This window comes from Pogona vitticeps, chromosome 6 (genome assembly GCF_051106095.1).
Source record: "Pogona vitticeps strain Pit_001003342236 chromosome 6, PviZW2.1, whole genome shotgun sequence".
NCBI classification, from domain to species: Eukaryota; Metazoa; Chordata; class Lepidosauria; order Squamata; family Agamidae; genus Pogona; species Pogona vitticeps.
In genome coordinates this window covers 55999554-56021107 of record NC_135788.1, presented here as the reverse complement: position 1 = coordinate 56021107, position 21554 = coordinate 55999554, and the positions used below count along the sequence as shown (strand labels likewise).

The window sequence follows — 21554 nt, the reverse complement described above, 5'->3', positions numbered from 1 at the left end:
TGTTTTAAGCTTCTGTTGTTACATGCTATCAATGTCACCCCTGGTTTAGGGTGACCCTATGAATGAACGATCTCTGAAATGAACTGTGCTCAACAGCCCTGCACAGCTGCTGCCAACTCAACCCTGTGGGTTCTCTGATGGTGCCAATCCATCTCACATTTGGTTTTCCACTTTTCCTGTTGCCTCCAACTTTTCTACAGAACCTGGAATGAGGAGGGATTAAATGACTGTGGTGTTGTTCAGAGACCAGTTCACATCCCAGGGTGGCAGCCTCTCTTGCTTGTGCTACAGAAAAAGCTTCATTATTACTATTACTGTTGCTTTGTGGTAAGAACTTTTTTTCAGAAGGGGTCAGAGAATTTGAGAGTTATTCTCAAGTGTTGGGAGAGTGAGGACAGACAAAAGAAAATGTTTTTTGACTCAGTGTGTGGTTAGTCTGTGGAACTCCGTGTCACCAGATGGGGTGATGGCATCTGGCCTAGATGCCTTGAAAAGGGGGTTGGACAGATTCCTGGAGGAAAAGTCCATTGCAGGTGACAAGCCATGATGATGAGGATGTACAATCTCCAGGCTTAAAAGGTCCCTCCAAATTCCAGATGCAGGGGAGGGGGATCAGGAGACAGGTGTCTAGTTGTCTCTTTGCTCCCAGAGGCATCTGGTGGGGCCACTCAGAGATCCAGGACGCTGGACTGAGATGGGCCCTTGGCCTAATCCAGCAGGGCTCCTCTTAGGTTCTTATGCGGTTTTACTATTTCCCCGTGTGTGCAGAGAAGGGGAGAAAAATGTGTCTAATTTTCTATATTTTAGACACAGACTGGGTTTTAGCAAATTAAAGTTTTCTGTAGTACAACAGCAGTTTAAGGAAACTCTTATGAGCACAATTCTCTTGAATAATTGAAATTAGTTATGCAAAATTAACTTACAGCAACTAGGTTTTCAAAGGAAGTATACGTTTTTAAAGAGTGATTTTACCATTTCCACTCCTAGTGAATTTCCATTCACTCCTAGTGAATTTTAAGCTTCTGTTGTTGTTACATGCTATCAATGTTGCCCCTGGTTTAGGGTGACCCTATGAATGAACAATCTCTGAAATGCGCTGTCCTCAACAGCCCTGCACAGCTGCTGCAAACTCAACCCTGTGGGTTCTCTGATGGTGTCAATCCATCTCACATTTGGTTTTCCTCTTTTCCTGTTGCCTCCAAATTTTCTACAGAACCTGGAATGGGGAGGGATTAAATGACTGTGGCGTTGTTCAGAGACCAGTTCACATCCCAGGGTGGCAGCCCTCTCTTGCTTGTGCTACAGAAAAAGCTTCATTACTATTACTATTACTGTTGCTTTGTGGTAAAAACTTTTTTTTTAGAAGGGGTCAGAGAATTTGAGAGTTATTCTCATCTTCGCTTTACATGTGTGTTACATGCCATTCAAGATGACCCTAATGGGCCTTTCAAGGCAAGTGAGGTTCTCCTTCCTCTTCCTTCTCTTCTTCCCACACAACTACCTCCCTTGTTTCCCCAGACCAGGGAATAGAGATTCAACCTGCACTGCATGGGGTTACACTCTCCCTGAAAACTAAGGCTTGTATTTTAGGACTCTTCCCTGAGGAGTTGTGTGGGGCTGAAGGAGAAAAGGGGCAGCAGAGGAGGACAGAGTAGATGACCTTCGGGTAGTGTGGATGGCATACAAGTTAAATAAATAAAATAAATAAATAAAATGGAAGGTGGAAATTTGGGGAAGACAGTGGAGGGGGGGAGAGTCTTATGTTTTTGGTGAAACTGTGGCATGAAGGGAAAGTGGGAACTGAGAAGAGGAAGCAGCAGCCAGGGCTCTGAGGGAAGCCATCATCACCACCAGCGCTGCCACCAACACCAACACCCCTCAAAGCGACTGGCGAGAAGCGGTGGGCTCGGGGTGGAGGGGAAAGATGGAGGAGGAGGAGACCTCAGAGGTGTCAGTAACTGAAGGACCGATTGAGGTGGTGGGGTTGAGGTGGAGTGGTGACAGTCTGAAAAGAGACCATACATTCCAAGCCAGAAAGAAGCAGGTGGGGGGGGGAGAATAACTCCACAACAGGTGCGCAAAGGCAGCCTCCAGGTAACAACAAACAGGGCTATCAGTCATTTCAGGAGCAGGAAAGGGGAGGGAAGCAATTTTTACTGGTGAGCTATAGGGCAAAATAGGAGGTAAAGGGAAGGAGAGATGTGTCAGTTCTCTGTCAAACTTGGTCATAAGCACCTGCTGTGAGGTGTGTGTTTGTGTGTGTGTTTTTGGCACATGCCTATGGTGAGGGTAACAGCAGCGGTATGCCCAAACAGATGCACTTATCCAGATGTCTTAATCATGTGAGAAGTAGTTGTGATAATAGGCAGTAGGGAGACCACTGTGGAAGAAACCCTCATCAGATCCCACTGTCCTGGGCATTTATATTTATTTATTTATTTATCATTAGGACATAGCACCTGTTGTTAATTTATTTGAATCCAACCACTGTCTGTGCCCAAATAAGAGCACATAGATGGTTAGCTGTCCCTTCCTCCTGTGCTCTTTTGGCAACACTCCATCCATTATGGGCCACCACGATGCATCTAATCCCTGATCTATAAGGTCTTGTTTCGGTTTTAATCTCCTGTCTATATCTAAGATATCTGTACAAGTAAAAAAAAAAAATCAAAGTTCAGAAAATAAGGATGAACAAACGCTTTTATAGGTGAAACCCATCCTGGTATGTTTGTGTACATTTTGACTTTTAACTTTTCCCATATTATATACAAGGAGTTTCTAATATAGTGGTTTTGGAAATACCTGTGGGTTTTAGCTTTCTGGTACCATAAAAAGGCATGCCTACGATAGAATTTTTCTTCGTTACTATTAGGTGCATATATTGCTATCATCAAAAAAAAATTTGGTTTATTGTTATTTCTACCATTAAGATTTTCCCTTCTTCATCTGGATATGTTTAGAGTTTAGCTTTTCTTTCACATATAAAGCTACCTGTGCATCGGAGTAGTAGAGTTTCCCAATCTTCCGGTAAATCAAATATTTGTAATGCTACTGTTTAATGTGCGTTTCTTGAAGATAGATTATATCTGTTTTAGTTTTTAGTAATTTTGAAAAGACGTGATTCCCTTTTCTTGGCGTGTTCAGGCCGTTGATGTTCACTGAGAAGATCCCAATTTCGTTCTCCATCTTATTTATTTATTTCTAAGATTTGTATCCCGCCCATCTAGACTAGGTCTACTCTGGGTGGCTTACAGTAAAAGCATGAAAACAACATATAAACAATTAAACAACAATTCAAATCAATAATATTAGTGGTATTTAGGTTTTGTTGCACTTGTATTCCTTTTTTCTCTTTGTATTTTGTTCAGATCTTGTTCAATATCCTTTTTCTGACTCTCTTCTTCACTTAGTTCACTCTCCTCCTTAGTTCACTCTCCTCTTCTGGTGTTTTTTCTCTCTGTTTTCTTCTTTCTTCATTTATATCTTGCCTCTGTGCTTCTTCTAAGAAGGTTATATATTTTTCAAGGAATTCTCTTCCTTTATGGATGGAGTCAAACTTATATCTTGATAAGTTATACTGTATCTTGAATTCCAGTTGATCAGGATCTCTTCAAGTACCAGCCATCTAAAATCCACTCCTTTCCTATTCAGTTTGGTAGTCAAAAATTGATATTGTTTCTTCCCCTCTCTTATTCTCCAAGGTATCTGTTTCAATACCACCATTTCCTTTTGTCTGTATTGTATTGGGTCTTCATTGCTTCTTCGCATTATTTCACCTCTTGTTGATCTTTTCACAAACTTTACGTGTACTTCACGTGGTATTCTATTCTTCCTGGCATAACTTGAATTTAATCGATATATTTTGTCAATCTCATTTTCCAGCTCTTCTTTTCCAATTCCCAGTGCTTCTGACAATTCTGGTAAGTCCTCCTGTTTATCTTCTGGTATGTTTTGTAATCTAAGAATGTCTGACGCTCTTTCCATCACCATCACTGTGATTGAATCCGTTAGATTTTTGTTAGCTTGGGCACATTTGTGATTTTCTTTTTTCAGTTCATCCAATCTCTTCTCTGATGTGTATTATTTTCCAATTCTTTGTTAGTTCTTCATAGTGTTTTGCTGGATATCTTGGAGCTGCGTATTCATCATGCAGATCTGTTTGTTGAATTTATACATTTTCTCTTCCAGTTTCTGTTGGTGAAGTTTGGCTTCTTTGTGTTTTCTTCTTGATTTTTCTTTGTCTCCTCTTTGTGTGGTACAACTGTTTCTTGAATCTTTTTAAAAAAATTTTAATTAACTAAAACATAAACATAAAATACACAAATCAAAATACAATTGCAAGATTATTACTCTTGCAATAATCTTCTTCCTCCATCTATATTCTTCCTCTTGTTTTGGGAAAATAAAACCATAATAATGAACAAATTTTACTCACAATCAATAGAGCTTTAACAAAAATTGCTTACAGCTGCTGCTGCAAAGGTATTTTAGGAAATTGCTTGACTAATATGAAAAGAGGAACTGAACTTAGACACAGAAAGGAAGAAGGATGTTTGTTACAGTGGATAAGTTCTTGGTCAAGGGTGAAAATGGGAAGTTGAGTAAACATTGCTAGTGTCATTGACCTGATATAACCTAATGTACTATAGCATATAGTTTGAAAATAACATTTGCTGATTGCTGAATTAGGGTAAAGAGGAGACATTAATCATAAACATAATCAAAAGGGGGCTGGATAATCAGGGGGAGGGAGTGATTTGGGTGGCAAAGGGGTGGAATAATGGGAGGATAATTAGCAAGAATGGAAACCCATTCGCTAATCGGTGAATGGGACAGTCAGGATTCTTTTGGTATATAAATCTATGCTGCTATCTCATTTATTCGGAAGTTCTTGGGGGGATTTCCAACTTGAACTTCCCCGCTGCTGCAGTGCGAAAAAAATAAAGCTTTTTCCTTGCATTTTACCTCAGAACTTGTAAGAGTCATTTATGCTCTAAGTAGATATTTCTACATTTGACACTTTTCTTTTATTGTTCTCCAGAATTGTATTGATTCTTGATTTGGAGCTTTCCCCTTTCCTCTTGCTAATACATATTTCAAGATCTGTGCAATATTTCATAACAAATATTCTTTTTCAACTCTCCTTTCTTAACCTTTAGATTACAAGTTAATTTAGCATTTATAGCTATATTCCATATTTCATTATACCATTCATCCATTTGAAATTTAGATTTTGATTTCCATTGCCTAGCTATTATTAATCTCGTTGCTGTTAATAAATTAGTTATCAATTCTTTAATCATCTTATCATATTCCACATTCTCAAATATTGATAACAAAGCAATCCCAGGATTCAAGTCTATGTCTTCTCCACATATATCATTTAATTCTATTAAAATTTGTTTCCAAAATCTTTGTACTTGTTCACATTCCCACCACATATGAAAGTACGTACCAATTTCCTTCTCAGATTTCCAACAGACATTCAGATAACTAGCATTAATTTTATTTAATTTTGTTGGTGTTAAATACCATCTTAGACAGTTTAATTTTTTTCCCTTATTCTCACTGACATAAATCTTAAAACCTTCATATTCCACATCTTCCTCCATTCTTCGTTTATCCTTTCTCCAAAGTCTTCTTCCCACACTAGCTTCACCCCTTCTTTATCACTTTCCTCTTCTTCTAAATCAAGCAGGAATCCATAAATTTTACTCACTGTGCCCTTTACTGAATCATTCATCTGAATGTCTTTATATAATAGAAATTCTTCGTACTTCGTGTATTCTCTACCTTTGCTATATTTCTTTACCCATTCATTAGTCCATCTTTCTAATTGTATATAGTTCAACCATGAGATATTCTTACTCTGAAGAATTTGTTTCATTTGCTCTATTGATCTCATTTTGTACAACCAGTCTTTCAATCTTATCACTTTTTTTCTTTAAATAATTCCACATACACTTTCATATTGACAGGAAAATTCTCTATTTCTTGTCACTAATCCAAATGGAGTTAGATGAGCATAAATTCTTTCTATATTTGTACCATATATTTAACATTGTCTTGAAGAACGGGTTTTTACTTTCATTTATTTTATACTTCTTAACCATACCAAATAAATATTTTTCAATATCTACTTGTATTTCTGATGATTCCATTTTCCACCAAATTAACCTTTCTGGGTTATATATAATTTCTACAATAAACCTCAACTGATCAGCCAAATAATTTTTTATATTTGGTAAACCTATACCACCTTTTTGTTGCTGTTCTATACCAATACTTTTTATTTATTCTGGCTCTCTTCCCTTAATTACAGTATTTATTAATCATTTCTTGCCAAAATTTCAAATCATCCTCTGTTAACTGTACTGGTAACATTCTAAAAAGAAAATTAATTTTTGGTAAGATTTTCATTTTATCAATGCGATCCTTCCAAACCAAGAAAGTTTAAAATTATTATCTTCCTGTAATTTCTTTTTAATTACTTCAATTTATTATAATTACATTCCTTCATTTTTGTATGTTTTTTGGTAAATCTATACCTAAATATTTAACTGATGTAAACATTTTAAAATCATATTTCTCAGCAAACCTTTCTTGTTCTAATTTACACATAATCCAGTTATTTTTCCAAAATTTTCCAAATGAATTTTAATTCTATCTATATCTTCTAACGGGTTTATCACTGTCAATAAGGAATCATCAGAAAATAGACTAATCTTTATTTTATTATTTTCACCCATACCTTTTATTGTGTCATCATTCCTTATTACGTTTGCTATCATTTCAATAATCAAACAAAACAGCACTGGAGAAAGAGGGCAACCTTGTCTAGTGCCTCATCATGAAGCTATCTGTTCTGTCATTCCGTCATTCACTATTATGACAGCAGTATTTTCCACATATAGTTGGTCTATTATCCCCCTAAATTTCTTTCCAAAACCCCAGCCCTTTAAAAGAATCTTTAATGCTGGCCATTCTATGCAGTCAAATGCCTTAAAAATATCTAATGATAAGATACCTGCCTTTGATTTATCTTTTTCTATATTATATATAATGTTCAAGACTCTTCTAAATTTTCCATTTCTCTTCCCTTTATAAACCCATTCTGATCCTCTTTAATAAATTTTGTGATAAACTTATTCATTCTATTCGCAAGTATTGCTGTAAATATCTTTGCATATTGATTGAATAATGAAATGGGTATATACAAACTTGGGTCTGTTAAATCTTTATTGGCTTTTGGAATAAGAGTTATCAATGAATGTTTCCAAGAGTCTGGTATTTTCTCTCCTTCCAATATCGCATTATAAAGCATTTTAAACTTAGGAATCAATAATGATTTACAAATTTTATAATATTCTGGTCCCATTCCATCAAAACCTGGAGTTTTACCATTTTTTAATTTATTAATCATTTCTATAATTTCTTCATCTCTTCTTCTAATTCTCTTTTATCATTCTCTAATAGTTTATTCTTAACATTTTCTTTAATATACTTTTCTATATCTTCTTTTGTTTCTGATCATGGGGCGTTCTTGGCAAAGATTTTGGATTCCGAAGAGGCAGAGGAACTCGAGACCAAATTGCTAACATGCGCTGGATTATGGAGAAAGCCAGAGAGTTCCAGAAAAATATCTACTTCTGCTTCATTGACTATGCGAAAGCCTTTGACTGTGTGGACCACAGCAAACTATGGCAAGTTCTTAAAGAAATGGGAGTGCCTGACCACTTTATCTGTCTCCTGAGAAACCTATATGTGGGACAGGAAGCAACAGTTAGAACTGGTCATGGAACAACTGAGTGGTTCAAAATTGGGAAAGGAGTACGGCAAGGCTGTATACTGTCCCCCAGCTTATTTAACTTATATGCAGAATACATCATGCGGAAGGCTGGACTGGAAGAAACCCAAGCCGGAATTAAGATTGCCGGAAGAAATATCAACAACCTCCGATATGCAGATGATACCACTCTGATGGCAGAAAGTGAGGAGGAATTAAAGAATCTTGTAATGAGAGTGAAAGAGGAGAGTGCAAAAAACGGTCTGAAACTCAACATAAAAAAAAACTAAGATCATGGCCACTGGTCCCATCACCTCCTGGGAAATAGAAGGGGAAGATATGGAGGCAGTGTCAAATTTTATCTTCCTGGGCTCCATGATCACTGCAGATGGAGACAGCAGCCCTGAAATTAAAAGACGCCTTCTTATTGGGAGGAAAGCGATGACAAATCTTGACAGCATCTTGAAAAGCAGAGACATCACCTTGCCAACAAAAGTCTGAATAGTCAAAGCTATGGTTTTTCCTGTCGTGATGTATGGAAGTGAGAGCTGGACCATAAAGAAAGCAGACCGCCGAAGAATTGATGCCTTTGAATTGTGGTGCTGGAGGAGGCTCGTGAGAATCCCCTGGACTGCAAGGAGAACAAACCTATCCATTTTGAAGGAAATCAACCCTGAGTGCTCACTGGAAGGACAGATCCTGAAGCTGAGGCTCCAGTACTTTGGCCATCTCATGAGAAGAAAAGAGTCCTTGGAAAAAACCCTGATGTTAGGAAGGTGTGACGGCAAGAGGAGAAGGGGACGACCGAGGATGAGATGGCTGGACAGTGTCTGCGAAGTAACCAACATGAACCTGACACAACTCCGGGAGGCAGTAGAAGACAGGAGGGCCTGGCGTGCTCTGGTCCATGGGGTCACGAAGAGTCGGACACGACTAAACGACTAAACACACACATATCTTCTTTTGATACACTGTTCCCTTTATATAAATTTTGATAGAATTCCTGCAGTATCTTTAATGTTTCCTTCATTAGACTACAATTCTTTCCTGTTTCATCTTTAATCACTCCAATTGTATTTTTTGATCTTTTAGTTTGTACTATTCTAGCTAAAAGCTTTCAGTTTTTATTACTATATTCAAAAAAATTCAACTTTGTATATATCAACTCCCTGTGGACCCTTTCTAACTCCACACTTTCTAATTCCTTTCTTTTAGCTTGAATCTCTAGTAATTTTTATTATCCCTATCTATAAAATATTTACTTTCTAGATCTTTTAATGATTTTTCTATTTTCTTCTCTCAATTTTTTTATTTTACAGGATTCTTATAGCAATTCCTCTCATAACTACTTTCATAGTGTCCCATAATACTATTGTGTTCCCACCTGCTTCATTAATTGACCATATTTCCAACCATTCTTTCTTAACTTTATCCATTACATCTGAATACTAAAAAATATTGGAGTCTATTCTCCATCTCTTTGCTTCTCTATAGTCCTTTACTTCCATCTCCATCAACGCATGATCTTTGTCACATTAATATTTGTATCTACTACTTTTGAAATTAAATTTTGTGAAATGAACATAAAATTTATCCTTGAATAACTATTATGTACAGATGAGTAATATGTAAACTTTCTTTCGTCCCCCTTCAGTTCTCTCCATATGTCTCTTAAATCCGTAGTTTTTAACATCTTACTCAAGAGGGTACTTCTTTTGTTCAACTCCTCTTTTTTGCATACCAATTTGTCTTTCACCTTATCCAGAACCATATTGAAATCTCCTGCCATAATCACATATCCTTTCCTAACCTTTTCCTTTTCTTTAGTCACAGTTTTGTAGAATTCTCCTTGAATCATATTCGGTGCATATACATTTACTAATCTATAATCTTCTTCCCCCATTTGACCCTGAATTATCAAATATATACCATTACTATATTTTATTACTTCTTTTACCATAAATTCACAATGTTTAGATATTAAAATTGCTGCCCCTTTATATTTGTAAGTCCCAAATCCTTTTTCATAACTGTTTATACTTTATAATTTCAACTCATTAACTCCATCCTTCAATTGATGTGTCTCTTCTAGATAAATAATTTCAACCTTGTTTTTCTTCAATAATGATTCTATCCTCCTTCTTTGTTACAGTCCCTAGGCCTTTCATGTTTAAAGTAGCTACCCTTACCTTATTCTCCATATCCATTCCATATTCTGTCTTTTATTTGGTCCCGTTGTGCATCCCACAAAATAATAAACACCTAAAAAAACCAAATTCACCTATTCCTCTAACTAATCTCCTATCCCTAATTTCCCTCTCCACATATAAACTCTTTTCCTCCCATTTCCCCATGCCTCATTAAAGTTTGATGCGAGCCCTGGGAGGGGGGGAAACATCACCCACACCAGTCCAGGTCCCAGCCAAATCCTCATCCTATTTCACCCTACCCGATAGATAGATAGATAGATAGATAGATAGATAGATAGATAGATAGATAGATAGATAGATAGATAGATAGATAGATAGATAGATAGATAGATAGATAGATAAGTAGGTAGGTAGGTAGGTAGGAGAGAGAGAGAGAGAGAGAGAGAGAGAGAGAGAGAGAGAGAGAGAGAGATTGTCCTTTAATGCCTTCCCTTATTATTATTTATCCTTAACCATTATCTTTTCATCATCTTTCTCCAACCCCAAAAGTGAAAAAAGAGAAAAAAGAAAGAAAAAAACCCACCAGGAAAACAAAAAAAGGGGGGGCAGAAAAAATCGGCAGAGAAAAGGGGAAAAGAAACACGACACTGGTGGGGAGAAAAAAAAGCCCACTGGGGAAAAAAGAAAAAAAAGAAAAAAATCTTAAAAAGTAAAAACCATAGGACAATTACCAGGTTAAAAAAGGCAAAAAAAGAGAAGAAAAAGAAAAAAAAACTATTCTTTCAAAGACAGCAAGAATCTGATGATGGCGTGGGGGCTCTCGCAAGATGAAAGTGACCAAGGTGCAAGCAAGTAGGCCTGCGATGAGTGATGATTTGAAAGAGAAGATATTCTGAATGGAAGAAACTATTGGAGGTTATTGGACGTTTGATGACTCCTCTCTCCCACCTTTTTTTAACACGGTAATTGGCCCATGTTTTTTATCTCAATAGATCTTTGCTGTACTGGACTGGGAGCCCCAGATGAAGGAGCAGAGGCTGTTTTTTTAGAAGTTTAAGAAAGATTTGGTAGGCTCATATTGAATAGTTTTCCCCAAATTATCCAATCAGTCTCCCAAAGTTCTGTTGACCTGCTACACTGCCTTTTCCACCTTTTAATTATTCAATTATAGTCAGTATATCAGCAATACCTTACCATCAATAGTTATCAACAGTACCTTATCATCACAGCTCTACATTCAGTTTATAAGTTCACTAATACAAGACAGGGGGCCACTTCCAGAGCTATCTAGTATTTTCTGCATAAATAGGCTGCTAGTTTTACAATTTTACAATTTAATATAACAGAACTTCAAAGGTTATTTCCACTCTTTGCTAGCTGGGGTGGCATTCAATCCATTCAATTCTCAATGTATGTATCCAAATTTGACTGGATGGTCTAGAGTCTTTAATTGTAAATTCAGCTTGATCAAGTACTGTCAAGTTTGTTATTTACAGTCCAAGAGTTAATTGTCTGTAATTGTCTGTAATTAATCCAGACTGCAGCTCCCAAAGAAAAAAACTAGGCTTTAAGTTTCAGCTGATCCAAGGTTACTACCAGAGATATCTGTTGCTCTTCGTCTGGGCTCACCACCAATTCCACAGCTTAGACACAACAAAATTTCAAAGTTTGCCTCCATTCTTTAATGCCCAGAATGATGATTTCCTTAGTTCCTGATCTCCATTTATTAAGTTCAAAAAACACCTTTTTGCTTTCCAAGAAATTCCAACAAATGCAAATTAATATTCTGTAGGATAGATTTTGCCATTGTCTCCTTAGCCTCCCCTCGGAGCAGAGGACCGCTCCTTTGTTTGTTTTGCTGCTGCTTTCTCTCCAGCTGGGGACGGCTTAAAGTTCTTTTCTTTTAATGGGTTATTCTGGCCAGGAATGTTGATAGTAAAACAAGAAGAAAAATAGTCTCACCCAGGTTGATAACGCGATGAAAACATCGAGAACTTAGTGCTTATTTCCCCAGCAGCCGATGACTTGGACAAGCAAGAAGCCGGCTTGTTTTTCTTCTGCTGGTTTGAGTAGTTTCCCAAATCAAATGAAGACAATTGCCATTATCTTCTTGATCTACAGGTATCTCCCCCTCACTCATCACCTCTCTGGGGTGACTTAAGCCCCTTGGGGCTCCCTAGCAGGCTGAAAAGCAATCTCGGGGAGCAGAGCTCTATCTCCATGGGACTGTATTGTCACAATGTCAAGCCGGAAGTCTTATCCTGATACTTTTTTGTGAAGGCAGTAAAGTTTGGTTGCTCTATTTTCATGACCAGACTTTGGCTTAATGAATGATTTTAAAGAAATATTTATCAACCTTCTATGATATCTATAATTGGAAAGAACTTTCACGACTTCAGATGGGACCTATTCCACTAGGCTGTAGATGACAGCAGAAGTGTTAAATGAAGAATACACTGTAAAATGTTAAAACATTAATACACAGGTTTTTGCCAAGCAGAAGTTCAAGTGCATGTAATTCTCTTTTACCCTATCAGATCTCTGTTACTCAACATCCTCAAGCGCGGTGAAGCATTAGAAAATGAAGTCTGGTTCTCCTTGTTTGTCTGCCATCCACTCTTCCTATGGGATCTTTTCTCTACATAAATGGAGGACATAATCAACCAAAACACAATTCCGTTCTCTAACTTCCGTATTAACTACCCCACCCATTCTTTAACACCAGCCACCTGGCTGGGAGGGGAGAAGGAGCATTAGAAGGGTGTGTGTGTTTGTTTTTGTTTGTTTGTAACTGTTATTACTATTAATTACCATAGGATTGCATAGAGACCCACAGTCGACCTGATGGAACAGGAAGGGGGAGGGCATTGGAGGGGGCAGCCATTGAGGTGGTGCTGGGTAGGGGAAGGAATGGTGGTGGGAGTAGAACATGGCCGCGTAGGAGAAGAGAGGTTAGATACCTTACATCTATTCCCTCTTCTAGTCCTGCCCCCAACCAGATGGTACCAGGTGACCATGTCAGCAAACCCTCGAGCCACTCAGTGCTGTTGATGAATGCCAGGTCAGTACAAAATAAGACTGCCCTCATCCATGATGTAATTCTGGATGAGGGTGCTGACCTGGCGTGCATTACTGAGACCTGGGTGGGAGAGGAAGGTGGTGTCCCCCTCTCCCAGCTGTGTCCGCCTGGGTACTCGGTCCAGTACCAGTGTCGGTCGGGGACGGGGAGTTGCTATAGTCTATAGTTCTATCTCCTTGACCAGGCTTCCTGTCCCTTTGAGAGGAGGACTTGAGGGCCTGTATTGTGTGTTGGGCTTGCGAGACAGATTAGGGATTCTGTTGGTGTACCGCCCACCCTGCTGCGTACCAACAGTCTCCCTACCTGAGCTGATGGAGGTAGTCTTGGACCTGGTGTTGAGGACTCCCAGGTTGTTGGTGCTGGGGGACTTCAACATCCATGCCAAGGCTGCCTTGACTGGGGTGGCTCAGGACTTTATGGCCGCCATGAGAACCATGGGGTTGTCTCAATGTGTCATCAGCCCGACACATGAGAAGGGCCACACCTTGGACGTGGTTTTCACAACGGGACTGGAAGGTGGTGGTTTGGATGTGGAGGGGCTGGTCGTGACCCCATTGTCATGGTCAGACCACTTCCTGGTAAGGTTTAGTCTATTAGCTTCTTCTTCCCTTTGCAAGGGAAGGGAAATCTATTAAGATGATCCGCCCATGGAGACTAATGGATCCGGATGGTTTCCTGAATGTTCTGGGGGATTATCTGTCTGATATGGTTGGCGCTCCTGTCGAAGCTCAGGTTGCCCTATGGAATAGGGAGATGACCCGGGCGGTTGACACGATTGCGCCTAAGCGCCCTCTCCCTGCTCGCCAAGCCCAGACAGCTCCTTGGTATACCTCTGAACTACGGGTAATGAAGCAAGAGGGGAGACGGCTGGAGCGCAGGTGGAGGAAGTCCCGCTGGGGGTCTGATCGAACACGACTTAGAGCCCATTATCGGGCCTATTTCGTGGCAATACGGCTGGCGAAACGGCAATATTTCTCCAGCCGTATTGCTTCCTCAGAATGTTGTCCAGCAGAGCTGTTTAGGGCGGTCCGGGATCTTCTTCAACCGGGAAATCCGGTGGAAGTCCCGGACTGCTCATCAGCTCACTGTGATGAGTTTGCTATTCATTTTGAGGAAAAAATCGCTCAGATTTGCAGTGGGCTGGACTCCACTGTTACTGCAAAATCGGAAGATGTGTCCAGTGTGCCATGGTTAGGTCAAACATTAATGGATGAGTTTCAATTGTTGAGACCCAAGGATGTGGACAGGGTGCTTGGATCTGTCCGTTCTACCACCACTCCACTCGACCCTTGCCCAACTTGGCTAATTGGAAGATCTGCCAGGGGGGTTCGCACCTGGGTTCAGGAGGCCGTGAATGCCTCTTTGAGAGAGGGAGTGGTCCCTACCGCCTTGAAAGAGGCGGTAATTCGACCACTCCTTAAAAAGCCTAACCTGGACCCAAGGCTGATGGTTAACTACCGACCAGTGGCAAACCTCCCTTATTTGGGCAAAGTGTTGGAGCGGGTTGTGGCCGGGCAACCCCAGGCGCTGGTGGATGAAACAGATTTTCTGGATCCATTTCAATCAGGTTTCAGGCCGGGTTTTGGTACAGAGACTGCCTTGGTTGCCCTGTACAATGACCTTTGCCGGGAGAGAGACAGGGGCAGTGTGACCCTGTTGATACTTCTGGACCTCTCAGTGGCTTTCGACACCATCAACCATGGTGTCCTTCTGGATAGGCTGGCTGGGTTGGGAGTTGGGGGCACTGTTTTACAGTGGTTCCGCTCCTTCCTAGCTGACCGTGTCCAGAGGGTGGTGCTGGGGGACAGTTGCTCTGCCCCATGGCATTTATGTCATGGGGTTCCTTAGGGCTCGATACTGTCCCCCATGCTGTTTAACATCTACATGAAACTGCTGGGAGAGGTCATCAGGAGGTTTGGGCTGAGGAGTCAGCAATATGCTGATGACACTCAGCTCTACCTCTCGTTTTCCACCAATCCAGGTGAGGCGGTTTCTGTGCTGAACTCATGTCTGGACCTGATAATGGACTGGATGAGGGTTAATAAACTGAAACTCCGTCCAGGCAAGACAGAAGTGCTGTTAGTGGGTGCTTCGCCGGACAGGTTGGAGGGCCATTTCTCTGCCCTGAATGGGGTTACACTCCCCCTAAGGGACAGGGTCCGCAGCCTGGGGGTGCTCCTGGACCCCAGTCTAACTTTGGAAGCCCAGGTGGACTCGGTGGCCAGAGGCGCCTTCCTTCAGCTGCGGAAATTATACCAGCTACGGCCCTACCTGGACGAGCAGAGTCTCATGACAGTTACACACGCACTGGCAACACCTCAAATAGATTATTGCAATGCGCTCTACGTGGGGCTGCCTTTGAAGACGGTCCAGCGACTGCAACTGGTCCAGAATCGAGCTGCACGTCTGGTGAGTGGTGGAGCCACTAGAGATCACATCAAGCCGATTCTGTTTAATTTACATTGGTTACCAGTTGCTGCCCGGGCCCAATTCAAAGTGCTTGTTTTGACATATAAAGCCCTAAACGGCTTGGGCCCTGGATACTTGAAGGACCGCCTCCTTCCATATGAGCCTACCCGGCAGTTAAGATCTAGCCAGGGGGCCTTTTTGAAAGAGCCATCCCTCAAGGAGGTAAGAGGGATGGCTTGTAGACAAAGGGCCTTCTCGGTAGCTGCCCCCAGACTATGGAATGCCCTCCCAACTGAAATTCGTCTGGCGCCGACATAGATGACATTTCGGCGCCAGGTCAAAACCTTCCTGTTCCAGAAGGCTTTTAATTGAAATAACATCAACTGTGGGTCCTGATGATGGCAGTTTTAATTGTATTTTAATTGTATTCTAATCATTTTATTTTTATTGTATTGAATTTTAATTATTGTAAGCTGCCCAGAGACCTCTGGGTAGAGTGGGCGGCATATAAATTAATTAAATAAATAATAAAATAAATAAATAAATATGCTGCTCGGAAAATAACAGAGACATCTTTATGGAGGTCTGGCCCTCCTCTATATGCATCTGAGAGTTGTCCAACTACTCCGTACATGGTGACCTTTGGATTGGTTTACTTTGAATATGGGGTGATTTTTGTCATCTCTAATTTGTTTAATTTTATCGTCTTTTCCTTGGTTGTGAATTCCTAGTATCTCTCCCCTAAAGGTACACCTCAACATGGTAAGTGAATTTCAGTGTATCAGGGAAGCTAGAAGTAAAGTCATCAGGAGGCTAGACTTTGTTATGAGTCTGGACTCCTAGCAGGATCATCCAAGTAAGAATGATCACAGATGAGACTAGAATTCATCTATCCCTTTCAAGATTAATAGTAAGATTAGCAGGAGAAAATGGATCATTCCAATAGCGATGTGACAGAGAAACTCCTGCAGAACAGTTAGTGGGAAACAACAGTGGTAGAAGATGAGAATCTCTCACAGACAATAACAGTGACATTTCAGCTAGCTCTTGTTAGTATTTGGCAGAAGATGGCAAAAAATAAACCACTTATGAATGTTTAACACCTTGAAAGCCCTATGATGAGACAATCCAAAGTGGAACAAGAGATGATGATATAGACTCCAAGTTGGAAGGCACTCTATCCACTACTAGGGAAGAGTGAACAACAAGTACAAATAGCCCTATGGCTACTAAATCAATTAAAGATGATGGGACATTTAGAGATGAAGAGAGAGTTCAATGCTACACAACACACATAACTGGAATATGAGAAATAGGGATCAAGGAAATTGGGTACATGTAGTACTCTAAAGAAATGGATTTTAATCCATGAAATCTCACAAAAAATCTGTTATAAAAGGGTACAACACTTTGCCTTTTCTCATACACATGAAGCAGACATGAAATCTAGCTGTACAATTCCAGTCCCCTCTTGTGTTATTCTAGAACACAAGGTCAATGGCTATTTCGTTCTCACCCATCCTAAAAGAGGAAATTAATCTTTTTTAGGGTAAAGAAAATAGGCCAAGCACCAAAACAGATCTATTCACCTACTTTCCCGTATCCTTTGTTCATGTATTTGACTAATAGGCACATTATATGCTGCACATTTACACAAAATAAGTTGAAATAAATGCAAACAACTATTGCAAATCTTGGTGAGCATATTTCTCTTAATGCATTCTATTCTCATTTGAGGTAGGATATCTTACCAAATTTGTTTCCAACCGCTTAAGAAAGCTCTTCAACAACTTATAAATGTTTTCATTTGGTGAACGTCGGCCTAACCAACAATACTAAACCTGTAGGGAACTGAAATCATTTCTCAGTTTTTAGCAGCTTGAAGAGTTTGTGATCTTTCCTTTTCTGTTTCCATCAGGGAAAGGCTCCTGTGTCCACATTCCAAACCGGCCTGTGGCATCAACTGCTTTATCAATAAGGTCATCTGGTGTCAGCCATCTCAAAAATTTGAGGAATAAATAGCTAAGGATGGCCAAAAGAACAAAAATACAACCAGTCACAGGGCCACAGTGAGAGGTAAGTAGGTCAAGCCGTCTGCCCATTGGCAATACAGTTTCACTTGCCACTCTGTCATAAACCTAAGGAAGAAAAGATATATATCTTAAGCATCTTCACAATAGTTAGGCTGCCTTATGTAATATATTTTTCAAAGATAGTCACGTTAGTCTGTTTCAGCACTTATAGTCAAAACAAAAATAAATTTTTGTGATACTTTAAACATATTATTTAGCATAAACTTGCTTCATGGTTTATATTCAATCTACGTCTTTAAACACATCTAAAATGATCTGCAATCTAGAAAAGATCACACTACAACACTTGAGGCTTCCATATGCCTCAAGGCCTTATTCTGTGTTGCTTGTTTTTTGTTATACATTATCTGATGTGTTCCTAATCTTAATACTGTTCTGGTGAGCAGTTACATAGATTCAGATATTCCTGAGGCACTTGATGAGAGTCTCAGTAAGAGCCTGAGGTCATAACTGTTCCCATGCAGTACTACTTCCATCAGTCAATCAATCAATATATCGCCCATCTGGTAAACTCTTAGATTTCAAGATTTGCTTCTATAAAGGTACATATATTTCCCATCCTACAACACATGTTGTATATAATGCAGGATAGTTTATCTTAAGTCTGTTCCGTGAAAGACACTTAAATAAAGGGAATGCTGAGAAAGTAAACAGCAAAGTAGGAAGGAGATACACAATAGCTCCCATCTGAACGACAGCAACAACTCTGTATAGTCAGCCCATGAAGGCTGCTGTGGTCAGTGTGATGGTAACTCATTCTGTATCAACACAATGCATTTAGGAACATATGCTAGAATAAGGTGCTACATAAAATATAGAACATTTATAAACCTATTTCCTCTACCATTCTGAAAAATACTTCGCTGGCTTGTGGAATTCATTAAAAAGGCCATCTAGAAAACATAAAGAACTATATCAGTTTTAGAAAATGAAAGGTCACCTACGTTTTCAGTTCTCTTTGCAACATTTCTCCAAGTGTAGAACATTTTCACTTTGCTATGTATAAGTTCAGGAGAAAGAAGTGATCCTGCCTTCAGTTGGCTAATAGCTTTTTCTACTCCATTACACAGGGATTTTACTGTAGGTTCACACAAGATTATAAGATCATCTGGTAGCACTTCAGGAATCCCACCAACTCTTGTACTCACCACCTGAGAGAGTAAGAAAATTACTGCTAAGCCTGCAGGACAATTACTAACTCCACAGTGTACAGAAATGTATGTTTCATTTAAACATGAATCACTACTAGGCATTTTAAAAATATTATCCTGCCCTTTATATGGATGGCAAACAGGACCACCCACTTTACCCTCAGAAGAAACTTGGGAGGCAGGTAAAATTGACTGTATGAATGGCCCTAGTTAATGGAATAAGCTAAAGGCTGAACAGATACTTTGTTTATGACAGAAGAGCAAAGGTAGGCAACTTATGGCTATTCAGAGGTTGTTGGATTCCACTGCCCTGAGTCTAAGATAGCACAGCAAATGGCAAGGAATGCTGGGAGCTGCAGTCCAACAGTACTGGGAGAAGCACAAGTTGTAGGCCCCTGCAGTAGATACAATCAACAGTAGATATTTGGGATCAATTCTTTTTAACTTTTTCCCCTCTCGCCTTTAAATTTCTACACCCTTTTTAGTCTCCACAAAAATGAGGACATCTCCCACCTAAAGCATTGGAGTCTTCTCTTCTTCGTTCTCTTGCTTCTCTCCATTTACCTCCCACTAAATGTACTCACATCTCTTGTTGCTGTGACTGCCTGTAAATCTGTTAGCTTCCTGTTTCTTCCTGGATTTTGCTTTCTCATCCTTATCTCCCCTTACTTCCTACATCACAAAAATTCCTACCTGTGACCTTTACTCATCCAGGTTCACTATCAGCCATCCAAATATCTTCTTCTCCCACACCTCTGCCTTTCCCCCCTCATTCCGAAAATTGCTTTGTAGAATGCCCAAACAGGGATCTTACTATGGCTATTCCTTCTACATGGAGACAGGAAGATATCTTGCTCACAATCACTGTAAAGGAAAGTTGCCACAGAAAGAATACTAATACCATTCTTCTGGGACAGTGGTTCCCAAACTCAGGCCCCCAGAAGTTCTTGAATTAAAACCTTCAAGCCTTCACCACTAGCTATGCTGGCCAGGATCTCTGAAGTTCAACAACACCGAGGACTAAGTTTGAAAACTACTGCTTTAAGAGTATGTTTGTGGCATACATATCAAACAGAGAAAGATTTAACTCAGTCTTAGCAAGTAGCCAATGGGATCTATAACTGTTTTCAGTACTTAGGACCAGATGCTACAGTTTGTCTCAAATTGGGAAGGGACTTTCCCTAGGGTCAGAGGAAAGGGAATTTGGTTAAGCCATGCCAAAAGAATGAGAGGTGGAATAATGACCAAGACTTTCGCCTTGAAGTGTTAATACTTTCACCTCTAAGTATTATTTGTCACATTCATATCCCAGGCTTCTTACAATAAGAACAAGAAAGCTTACATGACTCTTTTCCACCCCACTATAATCTCTAAACAGACGCATGAAGCAAGTTAGGCCAAGACTGCTACTAACTCAAGGTCGCCCAACCAGCTTCATGACCAAGTGAGGATTTTACTTCAACACACCAGCCAAAAAGTTCCAACTCACACATTCTATGTTACTTGCAATTTTCAATGTACATAACCCACTTTTATTTTTTAAAATACGGTGGGGCATGCCAGCCAAATAAAAATAACATGAAAGACATACTATGGTGATAAGAGACAGAATTAACCCTATTCAGGATCATCAACCAAAACTATCCTTAGAAATCAAACTTCTTGTGTTGTCTGCCTTAAATTTTTTGTCATTGTTTAGTCATTACGTTGTGTCCGACTGTTCGTGACCCCATGGATCAGACCACACCAGGCCCTCCTGTCTTCCACTGCCTCCGGAGTTGGGTCAAATTCATGTTCAATGAATTCAATGACACTGTCCAACCATCTCGTTCTCTATTGTCCCCTTCTCCTCTTGCCTTCACACTTTCCCAACATCAGAGTCTTTTCCAGGGAGTCTTCTCTTTTCATGAGATGGCCAAAGTATTGGAGCCTCAGCTTCAGGATCTGTCCTTCCAGTGAGCACTCCGGTAGATTTCCTTCAGAATGGATAGGTTTGTTCTCTTTGAAGTCCAGGGGACTCTCAAGAGTCCCCTCCAGCACCACAATTCAAAAGCATAAATTCTTCGGCAGTCAGCTTTCTTTATGGTCCAGCTCTCACTTCCACACATCGCTACTGGAAAAACCATAGCTTTGACTATGCGGACCTTTGTCGGCAAGGTAATAACTCTGCTTTTTAAGATGCTGTCTAGGTTTGTCATCGCTTTCCACCCAAGAAGCAGGCATCTTTTAATTTTGTGGCTGCTGTCACCATCAGCAGCGATCATGGAGCCCAAAAAGGTTAACTCTCTCACTGCCTCCATATCGTCCCCTTCTATTTGCCAGGAGGTGATGGGGTCTGTGGCCATGATCTTAGTTTTTTTGATGTTGAATTTCAGACCGTTTTTTGCACTCTCCTCTTTCACCCTCAGTAAAAGGTTCTTTACGTTCTCCTCACTTTCTGCCATCAGAGTGGTATCATCTAAGGTTGTTGATATTTCTTCCGGCAATCTTAATTCCGGCTTGGGATTCCTCCAGTCCAGCCTTTCACATGATGTATTCTGCATATACAGTGGTGCCTCGCACAACGAGTGCCTCACACAACGATAAATTCACACAACGATGGCTTTTTCTGAAAAATTTGCCGCCTCACACAACGATGTTTCCTATGGGGAATTTTTGCACAACGATGTCTCTTTTCACTCATTTAAAAGTGCCTTAAACTGTTTGAAACCTGTTTTAAATGCTTGGCATCGATAGTCCAGCTTGTGAAACGTATGCAAACTTAATTTGGTGTTGTTCTGAGGCGTCGTTAATTTTTGGTGGATTTTTTTCTCTCTCATTGAGAGTCCAATGACTTTCAATGGAGAATTAAACAATTCACCAAAAATTAACGAAAACTCAGAACAA

At 40.0% G+C, this 21554-nt stretch overlaps 1 protein-coding gene and 2 long non-coding RNA genes across 22 annotated transcripts in view; 2 read left to right on the top strand and 1 right to left on the bottom strand.

Annotated features, from left to right (window-relative positions):
* The window catches only part of LOC144583525 (uncharacterized), a 359409-nt gene that overhangs the window by 256432 nt on the left and 81423 nt on the right, over positions 1–21554 (top strand). The window lies entirely within an intron of this gene.
* PIGA (phosphatidylinositol glycan anchor biosynthesis class A) overlaps positions 1–21554 on the bottom strand; it is a 49430-nt gene that overhangs the window by 4678 nt on the left and 23198 nt on the right. For 9 of the 16 annotated variants that reach the window (XR_013537329.1, XR_013537332.1, XR_013537330.1 and 6 more), the window contains 2 exons: positions 18462–18668; positions 17176–17562 (listed from right to left, as the gene is read on the bottom strand). The exons of 3 other annotated variants lie outside the window; for them this stretch is intronic. Coding sequence is in view for 3 of the 13 variants with exons in the window: in XM_020815714.3 (XP_020671373.3) it covers positions 17296–17562; positions 18462–18668 (474 nt within the window). In the remaining 10 variants the exon portion in view is untranslated. Of the gene's footprint in view, positions 1–16766; positions 17563–18461; positions 18669–21554 lie in introns of those variants that run through there. 4 more of the 16 variants (XM_020815714.3, XM_078377429.1, XR_013537335.1 and 1 more) reach the window with 3 other exon arrangements.
* Positions 1–21554, top strand: part of LOC140708209 (uncharacterized) — a 93790-nt gene that overhangs the window by 52297 nt on the left and 19939 nt on the right. For all 5 annotated transcript variants that reach the window (XR_013537346.1, XR_013537342.1, XR_013537345.1 and 2 more), the window contains one exon: positions 201–17500. This is a non-coding gene — a long non-coding RNA (uncharacterized LOC140708209). The remainder of the gene's footprint in view (positions 1–200; positions 17501–21554) is intronic.